General features: G+C 56.1%; 2 protein-coding genes across 2 annotated transcripts in view; one reads left to right on the top strand and one right to left on the bottom strand.

Annotated features, from left to right (window-relative positions):
* The window catches only part of RRP7A (ribosomal RNA processing 7 homolog A), a 7,770-nt gene extending 4,588 nt beyond the window's left edge, over positions 1 to 3,182 (top strand). Inside the window, exons 4-7 of the mRNA XM_042948012.1 lie at positions 236 to 353; positions 771 to 868; positions 1,233 to 1,431; positions 2,663 to 3,182. Of these exons, the coding sequence (XP_042803946.1) occupies positions 236 to 353; positions 771 to 868; positions 1,233 to 1,431; positions 2,663 to 2,748 (501 nt within the window). The 3' untranslated portion in view covers positions 2,749 to 3,182. The remainder of the gene's footprint in view (positions 1 to 235; positions 354 to 770; positions 869 to 1,232; positions 1,432 to 2,662) is intronic.
* SERHL2 (serine hydrolase like 2) lies at positions 3,138 to 24,357 on the bottom strand. The gene is made up of 12 exons (XM_042948011.1): positions 24,283 to 24,357; positions 23,156 to 23,305; positions 22,930 to 23,043; positions 22,528 to 22,569; positions 22,085 to 22,104; positions 21,543 to 21,617; positions 19,967 to 20,076; positions 19,224 to 19,303; positions 12,453 to 12,487; positions 6,017 to 6,099; positions 4,405 to 4,501; positions 3,138 to 3,586 (listed from the first exon to the last, which is right to left on the bottom strand). The coding sequence occupies exons 1-12, from the start codon at positions 24,284 to 24,286 to the stop codon at positions 3,473 to 3,475; spliced, it is 924 nt and encodes a 307-aa protein (XP_042803945.1). The 5' UTR covers positions 24,287 to 24,357; the 3' UTR covers positions 3,138 to 3,472.

Here is a 24,357-nt window from a genome sequence, read left to right as displayed (position 1 = left end):
CCGAGTGTCTCACCTCGCCTGGGTCGCTTCTAGCACCAGTGGGAAGATCAGGAGCGTGGCCGTCCCTCCCCAGGATTACAGATCACTTTCTGCTTATCTTCGTGGCGGAACAGCCCAGCACACATCCCCTGGTCCAGCAGCAAGCCAAGCTGAGGGCAGGTGGCATCCCTGGTGCTGGGTGACTGGGAGGACGGGAAGGGCCCTGGCATTCTGACCTCTCTCCTTCTTCCCCCAGGGGTTCCAGGTAGCCTACGTGGTGTTCCAGAAGCCAGGTGGGGTGTCGGCTGCCTTAGCCCTGAAGGGCCCTTTGCTGGTCTCGACAGACGGTCACCCTGTGAAGAGCGGCGTTCACAGTCAGTACCGCGGCGATGTCGGGCACCTCCGTCCCGGGCCTTGGGTTGGCGGGGAGGCGCTGTGGGGGCCGTGCCTGCTGCGTGTGCCTGGGAGGCCTGGGCCTGGCACTCAGGGTGGCCGGAGGTGAGGGCCCAGCTCGCCGCCACTAGACTCTTCTTAGCTCCCGAAGCTTGGGCCACACGTCGCCATCCTCGTGGCCTGTGGAAGAACATCCTGACTGGGGGGCGCCTGGGTGGCTCAGTGGGTTAAGCGTCCGGCTCTTGATCTCGGCTCAGGTCTTGATCTCAGTGTTGTGAGTTCAAGCCCCATGCTGGGTATGAAGCCCACTTTAAAAAAAAAAAAAAAAAGATCCTGACTGGCTGGCCCTGAGGGATCGGGCCTGAGGAGGCCCCGTCCCTCACTCCTTTCTCCCTCAGAGTGGGTCAGCAACTACACAGACTCGGTGCCGGACCCTGAGGCCTTGAGGGTCGAAGTGGACACGTTCATGGAGGCGTATGACAAGAGGATAGCTGAGGTGGGGCTTCGGGAGGGGCGGCTGCGCGGCCACAGGGAAGGAGGTGTCGTGGGTGTTGTGTGTGGCTCCTGAGGAGGAGGGGCGGTGGCAGCCTGTCCCGGTTACTCCTCTTTTCCCTTCTGAGTTCTGGGTCACCTAGCTGGGTGACCTCTAGTCTCCAAGTGGTCTGTGGAAAACAGTCTGAGGGAGGAGGCAGCGTTGGCACCCCTGTGCTCCCCCGTCCCCCCGTCCTTAGCTACCGGGAGGGAGAGGGCGCAGCAGGTGGTGATGTGTGCCCGGGGAGGTTCCGGGCGCAGGAGGGAGAGAGCCACGAGAGGAGGGCGGGTCCCAGGCGCCTGCCCATCACGGGGTCTGTTCCTTGCAGGAGGAGGCCAAGGCCAAGGAGGAGGAAGGGATTCCGGACGAGGAGGGCTGGGTGAAGGTGACGCGCCGGGGCCGGCGGCCGGTGCTACCCCGGACGGAGGCGGCGAGCCTGCGGGTGCTGGAGAGGGAGAGACGGAAGCGCGCCCGCAAAGAGCTGCTCAACTTTTACGCCTGGCAGCACCGAGAGACCAAGATGGAGCGTAAGGAGCGCCCCGGGCCCCTGTGCTTCAGCCCCGCTTCCCTCGGGCCCGGCCCGGCCCGTGGCCACTGCTGCCAGCCGTGGCCGGAACTCAGAGATCTGGAGGGCGGCCAGACCTGGGTGCGGGGTGGGGGTGTCCTTGGGCACAGGCTTCCCGATAGGCTCTGGAGTTGGGGGTCCCAGCCAGCAGCATCCCCCGTGGTGGTCCCCTCGTGGCTCCCCAACGGCAGCTGTGGGGGCCCTTGGGTTGCTTAGAGGCTGCAGAGCCCTGAGCAGTTGGTGCCGGAACCTGTCAGCCTCCAGCAAGGGGCCGTGTGGCAGAGGGTGGATCTCAAGTGCTCACCGGGTGCAGAGAGGGCCGCTGCTGGACGTGATTTTGGGGGGGGGGGGGTCTCGAGTGAGCACCGTGCGTGTGTGTGTGTGAGTGAGAGAGAGAGAAAGAGTGCGCGTGGGCGCCATGTGTGGGTGGGAGGGGCCCACAAGGAGAGTGTTGGGGTGAGCGATCGCCTGTGGTTGACTCATGGCCATGATGATGCTGAGCTTGCTGCCGTGGCCCCCGATTCCCCTGCTTGCGGGGCAGCTGCCCGGGGGCCCCGGGGAGAGGGTGCTGGCCCTGGCCCTGGCCTCGGCAGGGGGACGAGCTCTGCGGCAGGTGGTAACCTGCCGCCCGGCACACCGTGCCCTCCCCAGCCTCACTGCTGCTCCCCACTGTGTCCTGCACCCCCGCTCCTGCCCTTTTGTCTAGATTCACCGACGGCGGGCCTCTGCCAGCCCTCCCTCTGGGCTCGACTGCTCACCTGGTGACAGACCTGCCATCTGGGTCCCGTGGCACTCTCAGGGCGGAGTCCCTTTACTTCCCGACCTTGTCCCCAGTCTGACTGCTGCAGCGGGGAGGGTTTGGGAGAGGTGCCCCGGGGGCTCCTGACACCCCCAAAGCCACCTGCCTTCACCTTGGGTCTGTGGGGTAGGGGCGGGAAGGGAGCAGGTGCCTTGCTTTCTCCGTGCTTTTTCTTTCACTGAGGAGGTTCCTCTGAAACCTCAGGTGTGCCGCCCTGTCTTCAGCTTCCACCCTCTGACTGGGCCTGCATGCTAGTCTCCATGCAAGGTCCCAACCGTTTCTCAGAGCAGAGGCCAGCAGGCTTGGGGGCCACGCGGCACAGCCCCACCCCCACCCCCCCACGGGGCCACACTGACCGATGCGGCCCCATCTCCCCTTGTGCTTCCCGCCCTAGATCTAGCCCAGCTGCGCAAGAAGTTTGAGGAGGACAAGCAGAGGATTGAACTGATGCGGGCCCAGCGCAAATTCCGACCCTACTGAGCTGAGTTGGCCCACGGGCCCCACGGAGCAGAACGGTGAACGGTGACGGTGCGCGGTTGGTGAGGACGCGGAGGTCTGGAACGCTCGTCCCCGGCTGCCCAGGCCGAGGGGCTACCGTGTCAGCCAGCCCCCGAGGCTGGAGTCCCCACGGGTGGGGTGAACGACAGCTCCTCCCTGGGCCCTGGTGCTTCTGCAGTCTCGGGGCCCCATGCTGGCGGGGCCTGCCCGGTGTGAGGGCTTGTCAGGACGCCACCAGCCTGGGGAGCGCTTGCTCCCTTCTCATCTCTGTTCCCGGCCTGTTCCTGGACTCTCCTCTCAGGCTAAGTGTTTGCTGTGTTCTCCCCTTCCCCCATTGGAAGGGCCCCCGCTGGCAGCGAAACGGCCTCGGAAACAGTGCGAATACAGAACATTTTATTTTTCATCCAGCTGGGCAGCAACCTGGCCCTTCCTTCCTCCATCCGCTACCCACTCACTGCCGATTATCGGCCACAAAACGGACAACCCTCCAGGTCCAAACAGTGTCTCCCCTTTGAAGTCTCAGATACCAAAAGTCAGAATCTTGGCCCCATCCCTCCAAACCCTGGTTTGGTTTCTCTGCCTCAGCCCCTGCTGGTCTCCAAGACCCGCGAGGCCTGTCCCCTCCACACCTGGCCTGGCTGTGGGGATTGGGAGCAGGGAGTCTGGGGGGTGAGTGGGGGGAGCGGGGCAAAGCCCCAGGCCCAGGCTACAGCTGGTTCGGGGTACTGCTCTTCAAAAAGGAGCCGATGATCCCGGCCACATGCTGGGGTTGGTTCATGTGGACGTAGTGATTGCCCGGGACTTCTGTGTACTGGAACCACTGGAGAGGGAGGGATGCGTGGTGAGGTGAGGCCTGGATGCGGGGGCTCCGTGGGCCCCTCTTCCCAGGGCCCGCTGCCTCCCTGTGTCTCAGGAGGGTCCCTCACAGTGACCCTCGGGGCAGTGACTGACCTGCAGCTCCAGGGGCACCCTCTGGTTAAGTCAGGGCCTGGCTCAGAGCCAGCAAGAAAGGCCTGTTTGGGGGGGTAAGTGTCCAAACCCTGGGCTTCTGGACTGTTCTGAGCGGTGAGGTTGTAGAGCGAGGCTGGGGAGGGACCCGGGGTGCTGTTCATTCTGCCACTTTAAGGTTGGCTTGAAAAATGAGCAGCCTTTCAAACTTGATCCTCCTTGGGAGGCAGGAAGGCACTGCCCGCTGACCATCCAGCCGGCCACTCCGGTGATGATGCCGAGATGTTAGCAGAGGCCCCCCGGGGTCAGGTGTTTATGGTGGGTGATGGTCGGAAAGTGCCAGGTGCTCCCAGGGACAAAGCATGAGTCTCAGCTCCCCAACTGGGAGACCCACCCTCACCTGCAGCCATCACCCACTGATGTAACTGGTCACCTGCTCACCCTAGAAATTGGGGGATGGCCTCTGGCCCAGTTGGGCTTGGCCTACAGGATATGTGAGGACAATAAAACTGGGAGATTCTGCCAATTAAATGTGTTTCCTGTGCTGAGTCACATGTGGCTCCAGGGACTGGCCACAGTGGGGAGTGAGGCCTGGTAGTTCCTGGCAGTCACCCATTAGACCTGGGGCCAGACCAGAGCCTGGGTGAGGACCCTGCTGACCCCCAGCCTGGCTGAGCCCTGCACACCTACCTCCTTTAGGACAGATTTCAGTATGTCCTTCACCAGATTTAGGGCCTCCTTGTCAGCGTCGTTCTCTCTTCTCACGTTATAAAACCCTTGCATTGCTCTGGAAACCCAAAGAAAAATCAGGGCTCACCTTAGGGCCACCTTGCGGTGCCTAAGGTTCCTGCCCTGGGTTCCAGGCCAAGAGGAGACAGGCCCGGGCTTGCCTCCGAGTTTCCCTCAGAGCCCAGGTGTAAATCAGGGTCGAGGCACCGGGCACCTGCGGGCACTCGGGGCTCACTGGACAACGTGAGCCAAGTGCTGTGGGTTCAACTCCATCGGGTTGCAAGACCTGCCTGTGGCCACAGCCTCTGAATGGCAGGGCCAGGAGGTGATGACAGGCTCTTAAGTCGATGCTTTCTCTCCCGACATCTTTACTGAGAGAACTTCACCCATTTAACATGTACCACTCCATGTTTGTTAGTATATTTGAGTTGTACGACCATCACTACGGTCAGTTTTAGGAAGTTGTTATTGTCTCAAACATCCCAAACCCGTAGTTTTCTTTCTCCCCCCCCCCCCCCCCCCCCCGCCTCACTCACACACACACACACAGACACACACACACACAGAGTGCCCAGTCCGTCTTCTGCAACCACTGATCAACCCTCTCTAGACTTTCCTCTCTGGACTTGCATGTGAAGCAAATTGTACGTGGGTACGTGGGTTTGTGTGGCTGGCTTCCACTTTACATAATGTTCCCAAGGCTCGCCCGTGTGGCCTGTACAAGTTCGTTCCCCTTTGTGGCTAAAACATAGCCCACTGTACGGAGGTACTGTACTTGGCTCATCTGCTCGCCGGCTGACAGACGTCTCCACCTCTGGGCCGTTGTGAACAACACTGCTCTGAGCCGTCACGTACGAGCTGTCGTGTGGTCCTGTGTGGGGCACACAGATGCCCAGGGAGTGCAGTTGCCGGGTCCTGTGGTAACACTGGCTTGGGAAATTGCCAGCCTGCTTTCCAAGTGGCTGCTCCGTGTTACAGCCCCCCAGCACGAGGGTCCTGGTGTCTCACATCGTTGCCGACACCGGTTATCTTTTAGTCTGGCCGTCCTAATGAGGACGTGCGGCGTATTTCCCTGTGGTGTGGATTTGCCTCCTAAACCCCCGTGCTCAGCACCAGAGACACACGTGTCCCCAGAAGTCGGGGTTCCTGCCTCAGGCATGCCACAGTCTAGGCTGGCCGCAGCAGAGCAGAAAGCGGCATCCAAGCCACACGGAAGGATGTTCACTGTGGGACTGCTTCCGGCTGGGCGCCGGGAGTGGGGAGGAAGGCAGGTGAGCAGCCCGGATCTGGGGCCCTAAGGGGTCTGGTGTGGCTGGAGAATTCGGTAGAGCGAGCGTCCCGCTGTCAGGCCCGCTGGCCCCTGCCTCGCAGACCCCTGTTGAGAGGTGCCTTCGAATCCGCTCCACCCGCTGCCCGAGCCCTCCCCTTGCTTTGCCTTCCACTGCTTGGGGCAGTGGGAGCAGCCACCCATGAAAAATGACGGCCAGGTCTCGCTGGTAGAACCGGGAACCTCCCCCTAGAGCCGCGGAGATTCCTGACAGTCGAGCCTCTCGGGCACATGGCTCCAACTTACTTGATGACCAGGATGTGGGCCTGCAGCTTCCTGATGAAATGCACAAGCAGGTCCCTGCTGATGAAATCGATGCTGTACTCTAGCTGCAGAGACAAAACCACAGTGAGTCCTCCCACAGGTTAGCGGGTGCTGCAGTGGGTGCGAAGCCCATCTCTCTTGGGGGCAGCGGGGGCCTCGTGGGGCCACCATGGCCATCTGCCCCAGTACCCAAACACGTCACCTCAACAGAGGTCTCTCTAAACCCCACGGGTCAGACTGGTTTTCCCCCTAAATCTGTTCTCCCTCTTTCTGGGCTCACGGCTGCCCAGCCAGACGTTTCCAAATCCCTTTACCTCCTGGTGTGTTTGTGCGACTAAATGCAGAAAAGTGACCCGGGCTGCTTCTGGGCCTAGATTTGAGGACTAGGTGTGGCCCCTCGCCCCGAAACCCCTTTCCCCATCCACAGGCCGCCCTGTAGTGCTGCCGGGCCAGGCAGCGGCCCGCGTCCCCGCACCAGCCATTTCCACGAGAAAGAAATCTGCTTAAGCCACAGGGCAGAATGAATATACCTCGATGTCCCCACCGCCCCCGCAGGCCTCCATCATAGCCCGGACCACCCTGTCTTATGACCATTGAAGGCGTCAGATCTGCGCTGTCCCACAAGGGACACATACGTGGCTATGAGTGCTCGAAATGGGGCTAGTCCAAGCTGAGATGCGCTGTAGGTGGAAACTGGACAGAGGATTTCAAAGACAGCATGAAAAAATGCCCAATATCTGAAATGTTTATACTGACTACATCTCGGATACATGGAGTTAAAAAATGCGAAAGTTGGTCTCACCTGTTTCTTTTTACTCTAATATGGCTACTCCAGGACGTGAAATTACACGAGGCTCACGTTATGCTTGTACCGGACTGTGCTGCCCCAGCCCCAGAACTCGAGATGTGCCATAGGAGGAGCTCAATACAGGGGTGCTGAGCGGATGAATTCCACAAAGCTCCCACGAGGGCTGACTGTGTCAAGTGCCTGACACTCCTCCACCCCCTTGACGAGTATGAAATCCTCATGAGAGCACACACGTGCACACAGGCACACCTCCAGTCACAGCCACGAGAGCACACTGCCCTTGTTCTGCGCCGACCTCCCAGCTAGTTCCCGCTCCTTGGGCGAAAGTGACCTTGGGTGCTCTTCCAGAAACAGGCGTTCCCAGATGAACGGTCTACGAGGACCCGGACATGCTGCACCCCCTCCTCCAGGCAGAGCGCCCAGCTCAAGGAAAAGCACCAAGGTGGCTCCTGCCCACAGAGGGGCTCCCTGGGACCCGTGCTGATGGGCGTATTAAAACGGTGCTTTGGTGGAGGATCACACGGGCTAAAGATGCACGAGAGCAAACAGGAGACGGCACCAGGACTCGGCTCAGGTGTCTGCCCCCAGCCCCCATCCTCTTCGCCTTGCTTCCATAGGCTTCTCTGGCCGAACTGGGGCTCTCCGGCTTGTGGGCTCAGGCCCTCGACTCAATTCTGTGTTGGTCCCCAAGGCAGAGACCGAGGGATATTCCCTCCACATACGTCTCCAGGTGTGAAAGCGCAACACAAGGCTGGGGTTTTGCAGTGGTTTCTTCCAAGGCCACGATAGGAGGATATTTCTCCAAGAAAGTCTTTAAGAGCAAAGGCTGTTGGGTGTGCTTGTTTTTTTTTTTTTTTTTGGTTGTCTCTGCGTCTACCTCCCTCTCCTCTTACCTTCTTTCCCTAGTCCACTTTCACTTCCCAATGTATATTTTTCTTTTGTAAAATTTTTTTTGACTCTTTTTGTTTGTTTTTGAGAGCGAGTACGTGAGCTGGAGAGGGGCAGAGGGAGGGAGACAGGATCCAAAGCAGGCTCCATGCTGTGAGCAAACCACGTGAGACCGTGACCTACGCTGAAATCAAGTCGCCCAACCAGCTGAGCCACCAAGGCACCCCACATTTTCTCTTGTAATTCAAGTGTAACTTACGGCAAAGTCCCCAGATGTGTCGGTTCATGATGGCCCTTCACATATAAATGCATCATGTGACCCAGATCGAAGCCTGGAACGTCGCCAGCACCCAGCAGGTTCCCCCCTGGAGTGTTCTCCAAGGACGTCACTATTCAGACCTCTAGCCCCAGAGATCAATTTGCCTCTGCTTGAGCTTCAGGTAAATGGAATCCTACGGAGTGCTCTCTTCTTTCTGGCTTCTTTTGCTCTGTGAGTGTGTTGGTTTCCTCGTTCCTGTGCGGTGCTCCGGTGTCTGAATATATAACAACTTATGCATTCTGTCGTTCAAAGACATGTAGGTGAGTTCCAGCTTGGGACTGTTACGAATGAAGCTGTTATGAGCATCCCCACACGTGTCTTTCATGCACACGGCACGTATTTTTGCTAGGTTTACACCTAGGAGTGGAATTGCGGGCTCACAGGATTTGCCTGTATTTTGCTTTAGCGGTTCTGCACCAATTTTCCAAATGGTTGCATCAATTTGTACTTCCTCCTGCAGTGTAGATGAATTCTGGTTGCTCCATGCCCCGAGTAAGACTTGGTGTTGTCAGGGGGCACCTGGGTGGCTCAGTCCGTGTCTGACTCTTGGTTTCAGCTCAGGTCATGATCTCACGGTCCGTGAGTTCAAGCCCCACACCAGATTCTGCGCTGACAGTGCAGAGCCTGCTTGGGATTCTCTCTCTCTCTCTGCCCCTCCACTGCTCGCTCTCTCTCAAAAACTAAACTTAAAAAAAAAAAAAAAAAGACTTAGTGATGTCAGGCGTTTTGATTTTGGCTATTCCAGTGATGTAGAGGTGTCTCATTGGTCTTTTGATTTGCATTGCCCTAATTAACGATGATGAGCACCTTTCATGTGTTGATTGCCCACTTAGATAGCCTTTTTCTTGAAGTGCCTGTTAAAATCTTTTGCCTGTTTTTAAAAATGAGGTTGTTAGTTTTTATCTTATTGATTTGTCAGAGCTCTTTGTATATTATGTGTATGAGTCCTCTAGTAGACCTATGCATTTAAATATCTTCTTTTAGTCTGTGGCTTGACTTTTCACTCTCTTAAATTGTCTTTTGATGAACAGAAAGTATTGTTATTTTTTTCTTTTTGAGGGAGAAAGAGAGTGTGCATGAGCACAAGTGGGGGGAAGGAGCAGAGGGAGGGAGAGAGAATCTCCACTCAGCATGGAGCCAAATGCATGGCTCAGTCCCACAACCCTGGGATCATGACCTGAGCCAAAATCAAGAGTCAGACACTCAACCCACTGAGCCACCCAGATGCCCCCATGATGAACAGAAATTCTAAATTTTAATAAAGACCTGTTTGTCGATATTTTTATTGATTCACATGTGTATGTTGTTTTATTTAAAATATATTGTCTACGTCAAGGTCATGAAGGTATTCCCTGTTTTCTTTAGAACCTTTACTGTTTTACCTCTCATGTTATGATCTGTGATCCATCTTGAATTATTTTTGTGTGTAGTTTGAGGCAATGATCTAGGATCGTACTTTTTCATGTGGACAACCCATTGCCTGAAAGCCACTAAATTGAGGTGGTGCCTTTATTATGAATAAGTGATACCCATTCATAATTTTAACAGTAACTAAATTCCCAAAGTATTCTACAAACTCAGTATTATCCCAATATAATCTTTTTTTAAGTAAGCTTTATGCCCAACATGGGGTTTGAACTCACGACCTCAAGATCAAGAGCTGCATGTTCTACCAACTGAGCCAGCCACATGCCCCATCCCGATATAATTTTTAGCAGAAGACGATCATTCCAAACTTCATTTGGAAGTGAAAATATGCAATAAAAGCCAAGGAAACGTGTAAAAGAAGAACAAGGAGAGAGCACTGGTTCCACTAACTATCAAAACAATTAGAAGGAAATAGGAATTAAAATAGAATGGTATTTCTCAGATGGTGACAAGATCAGTGGAACAAAAAATGGAATTCTAAAATGAAATTTTAGAATTTGTATCTATGTTCCAAACATAAACTTCAAATCGGTGGGCACTCTTCCCATTTTGGGCACTGTGACTGACCATGACCCCGCTGCAGAACAGCTGTGTGCTCCTAGGAGGGGGAAGGGGTGTTTCCAAATGCCACAAAAAGTAACCAACCCAACCCGCACTGCGGAGCGATGGAGAGTTGGGGCCCTGCCCTGCTGCCTAGAGGGTTGCCTGGCTCAGGTCAGGGGTCCAGCCAGGATCACTCTTTCTGGAGGGAAGCTTTCCAACAGGGGCCTCCAGGACCCCACTGGTTAGAATCTGGCAATTAGCTCCCAGCCTGAGGACCAGCACACAGAAGACAAAACACGATGAGTGAGTCTTAGTGGTTAGGAGGACCCCCAATAACTGGTAATGGGCCAACTGGCTATTCATCTGGGGGGAAAATGAAAATGGATCCCTACCTCACGCCATATTGAGAACAGATCCCAGTTGGATCAAAACCAAAAGTCAAACATTCTCATCCCTTTGGCTAATGCCCTGGTCCTGGCCTCATGTCCACATCTGGGCCTGGGTGACGACTCTCAGTGGTCTCCCTGAGACCACCTGAGGCCAGAGGTTCCTACCTCTAATGACAGCATCTCACATGTGCAAAACAAGTTACTCTCTTAAACAATCTCATTAAGAGCACCGTCTGTGAGCACCTAAAGCAATGTGCTAGAGCGCTCAACACACAGGCCTTAACTAGTCTACACAGCAACCCCACAAAGGTGGGCATAGGGGCTGGTACCTCCTAGCTTTTCATTAACCGGCTGCATGGATGAATAAACCAATGAATGCACTTCATTTTTGCACACAAGACAGGTTCGGAGCGGGTAAGTGGCTTGCCCAAGGTCACACAGCCTCTGTGGTGGAGTTTCTGCAAATGCCCCTGTCGCACAGCTCCGGCTGGCTGCTGGCTTCCAGGCCTCGTGTTATGCAGCCCCTCTCTCCCCTTCTGGTCTTCACACCCTCCATCAGGAACCCCATCTCAACACATGCTCTAAGCCTATTCTAAGCCCCTATCTACGTGGTAAGCAGGTACCTGGAAAGTCTTCCCCTTTCTTACCCAGGTCGATTCCGCCACTCTGGACCTGGCTCACGTCCCACTTCCTCCAGGAAACTCCTCTGACTGCCCCCTCTGCCCGCCCCCCCTCCCCCCCCCCCCCCCCCCCCCCCCCGCCGCCAGTGTGCCTTTCCTGAACTCCTGCTGCCCTTCCAGTTAATCCACATCCACGGAAGCATTTGCAACCACTTATGTGAAAGCCTAAATGAACAGCAAAAACAAAGAGCCCTAAAATAGGTCGGCGTCTACGTTCATAGTCACGAAAACGCAAATGGGGCTGCAAAGTCTGCCCTCAACGTGGCCAACGGTGGGCCTTGACGTTCACGTTTTGCTCTGTGGGCCCCTGTGTGTCAGTAATGGTTTTTCAGTCGTTCGTGGGTGTGCAGCCCCCACCGACGGTGCTGCTTGACCGCAGGCAAGTCGTCAGGCTGCCTTCGTGTCCTCGCCTGCGGGGGCCGACAGGTCCCTCCTCTGGGGCTGCAGTGAGGACTACCCGGGCACACGTGCAAGGCGCCTGGAAGGACCAGGAGCGGCCGCTGCACCGTGGCCACCTCCCACTGGCGTCCCTCCATGTCTCCCAGGTGCAGGGCAAACCCCGGTGCGGCCCCGACTCGTGCCGGCCCCCCTGGGGATCCCTCTCCACCTCAGCCCTTGCCACAAAGAGACCAACGATTCGAAAGAGGCTGTGCACCACCTCACACCCGCCAGGACGGCTGAAAATTTTTTGAAAAGGAAAGTGACGCGCGCTGGTGAGGTGGCGCAGAAATCGGAACCCTTGCCCGTGGCTGGTGGGAACGAAGACGGTCGCCGCTGCGCAAAGCAGTCTGGCGTTTTCTCAAAAAGGTGAAACACGGGATCGTCGTGGGACCCAGCAATTCCACTCCTAGGTGTAGATCCAAAAAAATTGAAAGCAAGGGCTCGAACCGATATTCATAACCCGTGTTCACAGCAGCATGGTTCATAGTCACCGAAAGGGGGACACAACACAAGTGTCGATCGACGGACGCGTGGATCGATCCAGACAAGCGGAATGTTACTCAGTCACGGGAGGAATGAAATTCCATCACCTGCCACAACACGGATGAGCTTTGGAAACAGTAAGTGAAACAAGCCGGACACAGGAGGCCACGTTTTGCATGATTCCACTTAGATGAGGTCCCTAGACCAGCCAAGTTCATACGGAGAAAACAGAACGGTGGCCACCAGGGACGGGGGGAGGGTGGAGAACCGGTGTTCGGTGGGGACAGAGTTTTTCTGGGGGCAATGATGGTTGTAGGACATTGTGAATGTATTTAGCGCCACTGAACTGGACACTTACGAGTGATTGTAAAACGATGGCTATTGTGCCACGCATGTGGGACGGCGATAACAAAAGAGAAAGGGAGATGGCAGCACTCACCAAAGTGATCCTCCGGTCTCTGCTCAGCACCAGACCTGGAACGGAAGCACAAGGACGGGGGCCTCAGTGCTGCCTGTCGGGGTGAGGGACTCGGCACGGCTTCCCTGGGGACCCGGGGCCCTTCCAGCCGGGGTGCCCTTCTTCAGCCTGCACTCGTGTCCTTTTGGGACCGAGCCAGGGCAGCAGAGCTTGGCCACGGCCACCCGGACACGGGCCAGTGTGGCCCACCCGGGCACGTCCCTCGGGCCACCCCAGAGAGCGGTGCAGGACGGTGATGGATGGTGGCTGTCATCTCTGAGAACCTTAAGGTGATCGTGTGATCTTTAAACCCCAGGAAGTACCCAGTGGCTAAGCATCAGTGCCATCAAGTGTCAAAGAGGTTGACAGAAGGTTGAAGAAGGTTGGCAGGGTTGGGAGACCCGTGGTCCCACCTGCTGGCCAAGCCTCGGTTCTCTGCCGCAGCCTGACGGTGGACTGGAAGGATATGAGCACGCTTAAAAAGCGGGTTATCCTGGGGGGGTGAGCTGAGCCACAAGGATGGGAAAGGGGTAAGACACGGCGAGACACGCACAGCTGTTTATGGTACATTGTGTTTCAGACCACGTCATGTAGCACCTGTTCGAAAAAGTAATATTCACGTAAAAAGCAAAACCAAAACGGCGACTGGGTTGGCATCCGTGCCCAGCCCTTCGTACACCCCATCAGATCCGGAGGAAGGGGTACTTGGGCAGGACGCACGGGTGGGGGGGTCCACCAGGGGAAGGGCGTGAGGTCTCCCTGCTGGAAAACTGATGTTTGAATACAAAATGGCTTTCCGAGAAACAATTATGGGAACATTAAGGAGAGCTCTTTTCCATAATTATTAGGTTTCCCCCTCTAATTAGAGAGATTATGGAACTTTTAGACATAGTTTTAAATATAGACGATTAACTGTTATTAGAGGTTCTTAGGCATTTGGGACTCAAAATACTTGGGAGGACCGTGTAATCATCTCGGCCTAATGAAACCAAGGCTGAGGCCTCTGGGTGACCTTCGGCTCTGGCCGTGACCTCCCTGCACAGACAACCAGCCCCCGCTGCCCGTGCAGGACCACAGGCAACCCCGGGGCCCCCACCTGGGCTCACTGCCTCCTCCTTCCTCCAGGCCTGGGCTCCAGCTGCTCAGAGGATGTGACACAACTTTGAAAGGGGGTTACCTTAAGGGTGGGGTGACCCCCAAGGTACCTGGGGGTTCCTACCGAGCTGTTTTCTCTGCGCTGGGCCATGGCTTCTCTTCTCTTTGGCCACATCCTCCTCCTATTCCAAGACTCGCTTCCACTGGGCACATCCTAAACAGGCCCCAGCAGGCCCACAGCCTGGCTGCTTTTCTGTTGCTCCCCCCGCCCCATCATGAGACAGTGAGACTTTCGAAGGCCAGAAATGTGTTTCTCAGACCAGCAGGCCAGCACAGATACCCCTTAGAGGAGTTCCACGAACAGATCCAAGAGCAAGCAGCCCTTTTTTGGAAGGCTGCTTGGTGCTCTTCTCAGACTCAGGTCCCACGACATCAGGGCCAGCAGCTGCTCAGCGGGGCTTTGCACTGACTTAACTCCCTTAACAACCTGTTTCATTGGGAAGGAACTGAGAGGGATGAGGCCAGCGTGAGCCCCGGAAAGAGGAGAGACTGGGCTCGGCCTGCCCAGAGCCTGCTAGGGCCCCTCGGGCTAGCCAGGCCAGTGACTTGTGAGCCGACACGTCCTCCAAGACTTTTGGAATCCCTAACAAGTCGCGGGAAACATACAATTCGTAAGAAAATACTTTCGAATGCGGGAGATGTGATCAGAACCCTAGACCACCCCCCACCCGTCTCCTGCCACAGCCAATAAAGACTGTGCTGTTGTGATATAATAGGAAGTAGATATTTTAGTCTGCAGGCCTGGCTCCTGGCCAGAGCTCCTAAAGCCTGTGTAATCTAAGCAATAAAGGTGCTAGGAGCATCTTTTGTTCTAATATTTGGCCTTTGAGGCCAGGTCCCGACACAGAGCTTCAGAATCCCTTGCAATTTCCTAGGTGATAGGAGCACCTTTGGTCCTAATGAGGGGCTCTTGGTGGGCTTCAGGGTCAACCTGTGATTAGAAGCCTGAAATTTTACGTCGACCTCCCCATCCTCTGGGAAGGGGAGAGGGGCCAGAAACTGTGATGATGGACCATGTCTACACGGCGAAGCCTCCGTTAAAAAAATCCCTCAACTAGGGGGTTCAGGGAGCTTCCCAGGCTGGTGAGCACATTGGTGCTGGGAGGACGGTGCACCCAGGGGACGCGTGGACGCTCCGCACCCCTCCCTCACACCCTGCCTTCTGGATCTCTCCCGTCTGGCTGTTCCTCAGGTGTATCCTTTATAATGAACTGTATCCTAGGGAGTAAATGGGTTTCCCAAGTTCTGTAAGCCTCTGAAACTGAGGAGTGGGTGGAAGGAACCCCAGATTTGTTTGTTTGTTTTTAAAAAAAAATTTTTTTTTAAATTTACATCCAAATTAGTTAGCATATGGTGCAACAATGATTTCAGGAGTAGATTCCTTAGTGCTCCTTCCCCATTTAGCCCCTCCCCTCCCACAACCCCTCCAGTAACCCTCAGTTTGTTTTCCATATGTATGAGTCTCTTACGTTTTGTCCCCCTCCCTGTTCTTATATTATTTTTGTTTCCCTTCCCTTACATTCATCTGTTTTGTCTCTTAAAGTCCTCATGTGAGTGAAGTCATATGATTTTTGTCTTTCTCTGACTAATTTCGCTTAGCAGAATACCTTCCAGTTCCATTCACGTAGTTGCAAATGGCAAGATCTCATTCTTTTTGATAGCCGAGTAATACTCCATTGTGTGTGTGTGTGTGTGTGTGTGTGTGTGTGTGTGTGTGTGTGTGTGTGTATACACCACATCTTCTTTCTCCATTCATCCATCGATGGACATTTGGGCTCTTTCCTTACTTTGGCTATTGTGGATAGTGCTGCTATAACCATTGGGGTGCGTGTGTCCCTTTGAAACAGCACCCCTGTATCCCGTGGATAAATGCCTAGTAGTGCCACCGCTGGGTCGTAAGGTAGTTCCGTTTTTAGTTTTTTGAGGAAGCCCCATACTGTTTTCCAGAGTGGCTGCACCAGCTTGCATTCCCAGGGAACCCCAGATTTATAGCCAGTGAGTCAGAAGCACAGGTAGGAGCCTGGACTTATAACTGGCATCCACAGTGAGGGCAGCCTCGTGGGACTGAGCCCTTAACCTGTGGGTGGGTCGTGTCAGAACTGAGATAAGTGAGACACAGGACCTCCAGCTGGAAGAGTCGGTCACTGTGGGAAACACCCACACACTCAGTGTCGGCTCCGCAGGACAGAAACGGTTCTCCCTCACAGAGACAAAGTCGTTTTCTGTGCCCAGGGCCCCTGCTTCGGTTCCCCTCTCATCTCCAGACCCAGCTCCCGACTCCAGCCCCACTTGGCCTCCCCTGCCACCTTCCAGATTGTTCTAGAACTGGACTCTGCAGAGTCTCGCTCGGGGTGGTGGCGGCAGGGGGCGCGGCTACCACCTTTCAGTGGGTCCCCACCCACCACCTTGGGCACCTTCACCTTCACCTTCACCACCTGTTGCTCAGCGTGCCCACGAGGTCTTCCCCTCTGTCCTCCTCCAACCTCCCACCTCCCGGCCACCCTCCTTTCTCCTGCCCCTGAGCCCACATGCTGTCCAGAAGGACCTTCACCAGGTGACTGCTCCAGCCCACCCCCTGCCTTCCCGTGCTCTCCCAGGGCGGGCGCTCCTTAACGCGATATGCTTGGGAAGGAAGGAAAACCATCACGGAGTAGACAGTTATCTTCTGCATCTGTTTTCTAGAAACCAGCCCTCCCTCTTTCTGCAAAATGGGAATATTCACCCCTTGGGCTAAGAACCCCCAGGAATAAGAGGAAGATGCCCAGCAGGCCAGCCACCAGATGGTCCCCTCTCTGCACCCAGTGGGGGAATCCCACCTTGAAACACTCCTGGCGTTTTCCCAAAGAAATGTGTAGTTTTCAGGCATCCCCAGCGGAACCAGGTCCCGGTGACTCCTTAAAACCTTCAACCAGGGGCGCCTGGGTGGCTCAGTCGGTTAAGCGGCCGACTTCAGCTCGGGTCATGATCTCGCGGTCCGTGAGTTCAAGCCCCGCGTCGGGCACTGTGCTGACAGCTCAGAGCCTGGAGCCTGTTTCAGATTCTGTGTCTCCCTCTCTCTGACCCTCCCCTGTTCATGCTCTGTCTCTCTCTGTCTCAAAAATAAATAAACGTTAAAAAAAAAATTTAAAAAAACAAACAAAAAAAACCCTTCAACCAACTGCGGCAAGAAAGCAAAGAGCTGGCCAAGTAGCACCTGCCGTTGCCACCCTGACCCCAGCCTGAGCAGGGGCCCACCCTGCAGCCAGTGCCAAGTTCAGGCGGTTCCTCCCCACCTCCCCACCCTTCAGTGAAAACTGTGCCAGAGCCTCCCTCTTGTTAAAAAGAAAACCATGATAAAGGAAATGTTGGACTTTGAATGGCTGTGGGCCCTGCCCCTAGGCTCCCAGGGAAGCTACACTTAGAGCTTTGACTGCGGTCAGGATGGCTTCACTGAACTCCCAGGCATGATCTCTATTTCTGCCCCGAGCAGACACTGGGCAGGTGCCTCAAGAGCAAATGCCCTAAGAGAAAATACCTGTTTATTCGTGTTGTGTTAACAGGTCTCGGCGTGGTCGGCAGGATATCAGAGCAGCTCGCCTGAGTGCACCGGGGGGGTCCTCAGGACTCGGTGCTGGGTGCCCGCACGGGCCCCTCGTCCCCGCCCCTGACTTCTCAGCACCTCACAGGTGTCTCTGGTGAGCTCTCCTGATACCCAGACCTCCTCAATTTGAGTTGACGGTCCTGACTTTTATTCGAGCTGTTAAAGGTGATCTGTAACCTAGAGGGTGGAGTGGACAGACTGTTTGAAGTTGGCCTTATACTAATGGATGTTATTAATGTGAGGCTTGGGTCAGTTTTCTGGCTAGAATTAGGAGAGACTGAATCACTCAGCTCCGAAGGGAAGGGACACTTGCTCCTTCCGGCCTAGCGGAAGCGTCTGAGGCTATTCCTCCAGCCGTGTGGCGGTCCCACAGCCACTTCCATCTCGTAAGGTAACTAGTGATTGGCTTGGCCAGGGAGGCACACGTAAGGATCGACCGTGCGGTGCTCTGAGCTCCCCCGGTGGTCTGAGACCTCTCTGGGAGAAACCCAGACACGTGAGACAGTGTCTCAGGGCCCTTTGGAAGCGACACTCATGAGCAGCATCCCCTGGATCCGCCTCACTTAATATCCTTAGATCTTATTTCAGCCTTACTCTAAAAATAAAACCGAAACTAAAAGGCACAGGGAACCGCGCTTCAAAGGAGGGAACGGTCCCGCGAAAAACTAACAGCCCGCCACGGGCCACTCCAGGAAGTCGCTGCGTGGTACACGTGAGTCTGTACTTGTAAGTGCTTCTTACTTAAATGGGGAAATTTAAGGAAAACCGGAGTCTCAGACGGCCACAGGGCATTCTCTTGATACGTCTGAATTAGCTTCTTATGCGCACACAAGTAGAGGAGACCGGCCCTAAGACTAAGAAACCGGAAACCAGGGAGCTGTTTGGGTCGATCAGGGAAGCCTCCAACTTTTGGGGGAAGACCAGTGCTAACAGAAGCACCCTGGGCTTCATTCGGTTTGTTGTTGCAGGTTCTGGTAATTTGGCACAAACCTGGCCGTATTCTAATTGGAAATGACTAATTCACAGACCCATAAACTCTAAGGCTGTCTTACAATTAGATTTGTTTTAGTAAAAGGGGGATAGTTGGAAATTGGGGTCTTTATTTTATTTTTATTTATTTATTTTTTTAATGTTTATTTTATTTTTTATTTTTTTAAACGTTTATTTATTTTTGAGACAGAGAGAGATAGAGCATGAATGGGGTGGGTCAGAGAGAGAGGGAGACACAGAATCCGAAACAGGCTCCAGGCTCTGAGCTGTCAGCACAGAGACCGACGCAGGGCTCGAACCCACGAACTGCGAGATGGTGACCTGAGCTGAAGTCGGACGCTTAGTCGACTGAGCCACCCAGGCGCCCCTTTATGTTTATTTCTTTTTGAGAGAGAGACAGACAGAGTGAGAGCAGGGGAGGGGCAGAGAGAGAGGGAGACCCGGAATCCGAAGCAGGCTCCAGGCTCTGAGCTGTCAGCACAGAGCCCAACGCAGGGCTCGAACCCATGAACCGCGAGATCGTGACCTGAACCAAAGTCGGACGCTTAACCGACTGAGCCCCCCACGGCGCGCCTTCTTTTTTTTCCATGCCCAACGTGGGGTGGCACTCACGACCCTGAGATCAAGAGTCACGTGCTCTACTGACTGAGCCTGCCAGGCACCCTGTCCGCTTGTCCGTTTTGAAAAACCTCTTTTGAGTCACGCTGCCTCAAACCCTAGCCTCGGACACCAGCACCCGCCACACGGGCCAGCACAGCATGGCTGGAACATTCCCCAACGTTCAGTCCAAAGACACCTGACGACTCTCAGCTGCCTGAGCTGGCGTGAGTCACTTGGCCTTTCCGAGCCTCAGTTTCTCCAGCCCTGGAGGGGGTGAGTATAGGGCAGCAGGGGGGTTCCGTGAGATACTGTTTGCTGAGCACTTAGCGTGATGCCAGGGCCAGAGCAAGCAGCCCTGGAGCTTAGCTATCACTCCTCAATAAGAACAGTGCCAGTAAGCGACGGTCTCGGAGGGTGACAGTCCCTACCTGTGGCCACCTGGGTGGTTCCTCTCTGCAGGAGAAGCCGTGCACATTCCTCACCCACGTGACTGTTGTTCTTCAGGAACCTGGGGAAGACAGAGGGACGCTCAACGTCTTGGGGCAGGGGAGGTCAGATGGAAAGGAGAGGAGGGCCGCCCCACGGAGGACACAGGCATGTGTCGGTGGGGACGTTCGCATCAGCAGGGTGCGTATGTGAGTGTGCGTAGGTGTGCGTATTTTCACCCCTTTAGACCACAAATATTTATAGATCCCTGACTACCAGCGACACTTCCAGGTGCCGGAGGGACAAAGGCAACCCGCCAGCGGCCACCACCACAGGTCTTCAGTTGCCTACAGGGCAACTGGACCTGGGGGAGTCAGAGTCCCAGCGGAAGAGGCAGCCAGCCGAGGCCGGAAGGAGGAGTGGGGAAGTTAGCAAGGTGCCTGCAGAGACGACCAGGGAAGAATTACAGGGCGAAGAAGCGGGGCAGAGGACGTGTGGAGAGGGGTCCTGGTACATGAAGGGCGTGGCTATAGAGCGGGGAGGATTAAGAGGCAGATCAAGTCCCGGCTGGGGTGTCTGAAGAGTGCCAGGCAGCCTGGTGCCCAGGGGGAGCACAGAGAGAAACAGGCTTGCTGTGCATCTGCGAGGAGACAGATGCCCCCTCTGTGCCCCAGAGATGTCCTCCCTTGGTATCCCACAGCTCCTCCGGCTCCGCCACAGCCCCGTCTCCCCGGATTGCACTCACCCCTGCAACATCTCCTCCGGGCTGAGCACTCGCTGGGGCTTCTGGGAGGCCTCTATTTGTAGCATGTGTTCTATCATTCTCCGCTTATAGGTCAGCAAGTTCTCCGATTCCTGGGGGGTTGCAGGTTCTGCTGGGTGGGCAGGACTCCGGGCTGCAGACAAAGGGGGCCAGCTCCTCCCCCGCCCCCCATGCACCCCCTTTAGCCGGGAGTCCTTCTGACCCAGTGAGGGGGCGGGGCACAGGATCAGCCCCTGCTAGTTAGTCCTGTGATCAGGGCAAGTTGTCTGCCTCGGTCACAGCCAGGCCAGCCCCCCCCCCACCCCCCCCCCCCCCCGGGGTCAGACAGCCGCAGGGATCAGGTTGGAGGAGGATGGAAGGGAAAGGAAACCTCGGTCAACTGCCAGAGCTTTGCAAAGGTGCAGCGGTAGGCCCGGAAGTCAAGCACCACCCAGGGTCGGCAAGTTCATCTGGTTTAATTAATGCTCTCACTCCAAATGGTGGAGAGGAGACTGCCGAGCGGAGCACTTGGGGCTGCCAGCCCCCCCCTTCGAGTGTGCCCATTCCCAACCCAGCTCCCTCTGAGAGCATCCCAGCCCTGCCCACGGTCGGCTCCGTGAGCAGCAGTGGGAAGTGACGCTCCCATCCAACCCCCTGAGAATGCAGGACAAAGAGGACCAGATACCCAGACCCCCGGGAGGAAGATCCTGGGGCACGTTGTTCGGTGACTCAGATAAAGAAGGAAGAGCAGCCCAAGTCTCACTGGATCCTCACGTTAACCCACAGGCCATCTACTCATGAAACCAGCACTTACTGAGCGCTTACTGTATGCTGGGATCGGGCATGTGGTAATAAAAAGACAGCGTGGCTCATGCCCTTTTGGCATCTGTGGCCATTTTACAGATAAGAAACTGGAGTTGGTGACAAAGCTGTGTCATCACCGAGGGGCTGAGGCCTCGGGAAGCAGGATGACCGAATGTGAGAGAGGGGGCAGACACCTCTGAGGTCATCCAGCCCAACCATCTCATTTTGGTCCGGATAGGCCAAGTCGCTTGCCCAGGGTCACCCAGCAGGTCAATGGCAGAGCCAGGACTCAGATGCAGGGACGGCACTGTTTGTTGTCACTGGTGGCAGCGGCGAGAGGGATCGGCACTTTCCCATTGGTCTGCACTCAGGGCTGCTGTGTGCGGTTGTCCAGTGTGTGCACAGCGCAAAAGCATGCAACTGAGCATGAATGCGGGTGGCCTCGCCAAGCTGTGTGCCCCCAGAGCTTCCTCAATCCACCGTTCCTACCCTCCCTGTCCCCTGCCACTTCATGACTGATCTGGCATTCTGTAGCCATGCCACATACAGGGTTTCCAAGGATCACAAAGACCCCTGCAACCCCTTTCTCTGCCCACTCCTTGGGGTATAGGCTGCACAACCCTGTCCTCTGTGGGGATCCTCTCTGATCCCCCCTTGTCTACCCTCTGCCACCTTCTCCCATCTCCCTGGTACCCACCAAAGAGAAGGGCTGAGGACACTACCGGGGGGCCTGGGTCTCCCCCATGACGGTACGCATGAAAGCCTTTATTCTTACTTTATAGTCCAGGACACATGGCAACGCGTCCAGCAAGATAAGTTTATCCACCATCTCGGGGAAGGTACAGGAATACTTGATGGGACCCAAAAAGGAAACAATGAGTAGGAGAGGAAGAAGGCAATGAGACTCCAGCTTTTCCCGGGGGACACTGGTATTTCCAGTGTCTTTGTTCCCTTCAGGGTAGCCTCCTCTCCCCTCCCCCCAAGGTCCACACTCAGACCAAGGTCCACCTCCTGCTGTGGCTAGATTCCAGGGCTCCCTGGGGATGAAGAATGTGGAAACTCTGAACTCCATCAGGAATCTCCAGTTTCAGCAACCTCCCCACAATAATGATTACCGCCAGTGACAGAGCAATCTGACACTAGGTCATAAAATGCTGGCTTCAAATTTGTGATAGGAGGACACACTTCCTTTCCTGGCGCCGTCCCCTTCTTTCTCCCGCTCTCCCCCGCAACCACCACCCCCTTCCCGCCCCCCCCCGCCACCTGTCAGAGCACCCAAGGTGGCCAGAGGTGGTCACTGCAAAGCCATCTACTCACCATTCCGCCCACAATGCCACCTGGGGGGGGCAAAAGAAGAGTGGGCTGGTATTCTCCCAGCTCTTGAAGTCCTACGAAAACTTCCTCCCAAGGGCTGCCCCACCCCAGGCTAGGGGCCTGGCTCCTCTCTCCCCCTGGGGCTCTTAATTCACTGTCAAACTTGGGGTTCCCTCCCTGGGGCCATATGGCCCCTTCGTCAGACCTAACCACTCAAAAGGCCACATTTCTCTTGTCACGTTGGAAGACAGCCACCTCTGGGGCCGTATGTCCCTTGGGGGAGTTGCCTCAGGCCAAAGGGCAGAGCGCCCATAGTGCCCGCACACCCCTTCCCCTCTCCTTGCAGTGCCCAGAAGTGCAGGGTACTGGTGTACCGATTTTCTCCCTCCCTCGCAGCCCCCCAGCCCAGTCAGCCCCCTGCCCGCCCAAGTGTAATGTATACTCACCAAAACTGTGGCCCATGATGGAAAAACGATTCCATTTCAAAGCTGAAAACATAAGGAGCCAGCTTTGGATGGGCCCAGCCTCCCGCAAACCTCTGTCCTGCAGTCCCTGAGGTCACGACGTCCTTCCCCAGCATCTGGGGTGCCCCACTCAGGAAACTAGCTCAGAGGGACCCCAGCTTCCCTGCGGGAGCGGAACCCACAGGAGGAATAGAGCTCTTCTTTGGCTAGCCCTCTCCAGCTCTCCCAGAGTCACCCATGAATTCGTGGCACGACTAAGGCCAGACCCCAGGTCACTCCCAGGCCGGGATCGCTACCTGGTTACCACACCCCACTCCAGAGAGGACAGGGGATGTCCCCAGTGCACCCCCCCCCCCACACACACACACTCGGCCTCTTATTTACCTGCTACAACTCTCTGGACCTCAATCACAAAGTTTTGCTGGTAATACGGGAGACCTGGGCTGTAATGCGATGAGAGCCCATGTCCCCCGAAATCCATGGCAACGTAATGAAAGTCTGAGACGAGAGACAGGGGTTAGGAGAAGGCACCTAGGTCAGACGTCTCCCCCCACCTCTCACTCTCCTGCAGTCTATGCCCTGCTGCCCCTCGGCTTCCCTTCAGCCCTACCTTTTGGGAGAAGAGGGATGAGTCTGTCAAAGGAGTTGGCATTGTCCAGCCAGCCGTGCAGGCAAAGAACCGGGGGGCCCTGCCGGGAGCCCCAGAGTTTGGCAGCGATGTGTCCCCAGGGCACAGCCAGCTTCATCTCTGATGTCAGACCTAGAAGACAGCCACCCACCCACTCATCCATGAAGCCGGCACTTTCTGAGTCAGTGTCCCAACTGCCTCTGAGGCAGTGTCCCAACTGCCTCGTCAGTGTCCCAACGTGTCGGGACTCACAGCACTCCCAGCACAGCCCAGGGAGGCTCAGATTCCCACACTGCCCTCTGGGGCTTACCAGGAGAGAGCGTGAGGTGGGTTGGGGCATACCCAGAGGAAGGAAAGGTAAACTGGGTCCCCTGAATGAGGAAAACCGACAGAACTTTACGGAACTGGCTGGGGAAATCGGCTAGACCCCGGCTCTGCCACCTGCTGGCTGTGGCACCATGGGCCAGTTACTAAAAAAACCTCCTGAGCCCCAGGTTTCTTTTCTGTAAAGCTGGCGTCAACAGAGTACCAACAACATACTCTAAACTTTCAGAAGGGCAGATGGGATGGCCCCTCTCCTCGCTTCCTCACAGTAAATCTGATCATGATCACATTCCCTTCGCAAACCGGTAAACCGAGGCACGGGGAGGTGCGATTCATGCCCAAGGTCACCACGGAGACTGAAGCAGGGCCAGGATCTGGCGCAGGCGGCACAGCCCCAGGACCCCAGTCCCGACCACCCAGCCCCACGCTGTCTCTGTTCTGCTCTGGGCCGGGCTGCCTTCTCCACCGCCTGGCGCTGACCTTTTCACCCCGCTAGCCCACCCGCCGGGCTGGAGACCCGTGAACTCCCCGCGCCCCCGCGCTTATTTCTTGGGCTCTCAGACCTCTGAGAGGCCACGTGTAGCCCTGTCCTGCCCCCCCCTCCTTCCCGCGGGTCGGTCCGGCCTGCTCCCACTTCCGCTCCGGGGTCGAGGGTGCCAGTGGTGGAGTCGCGACCCCGGGGAACGCGGCGTGGTCAGTCGTAAGTAGCTGGGACAGGTGAAAGGGCACGCGTGGCCTCCCCCATCCCACTCCGGCATAAGGGGCCCGGGGCGCGGCGTCTTCACCCATTACAGTCGTCCTGCGGGGCGCACGGGGCCGTCACTCCGCTACGAGGTCGCCAGCGGTAGTCAGAACCTCTG

This window comes from Panthera leo, chromosome B4 (genome assembly GCF_018350215.1).
Source record: "Panthera leo isolate Ple1 chromosome B4, P.leo_Ple1_pat1.1, whole genome shotgun sequence".
Lineage (NCBI taxonomy): Eukaryota > Metazoa > Chordata > Mammalia > Carnivora > Felidae > Panthera > Panthera leo.
This window is presented reverse-complemented; position numbering and strand designations above follow the sequence as displayed.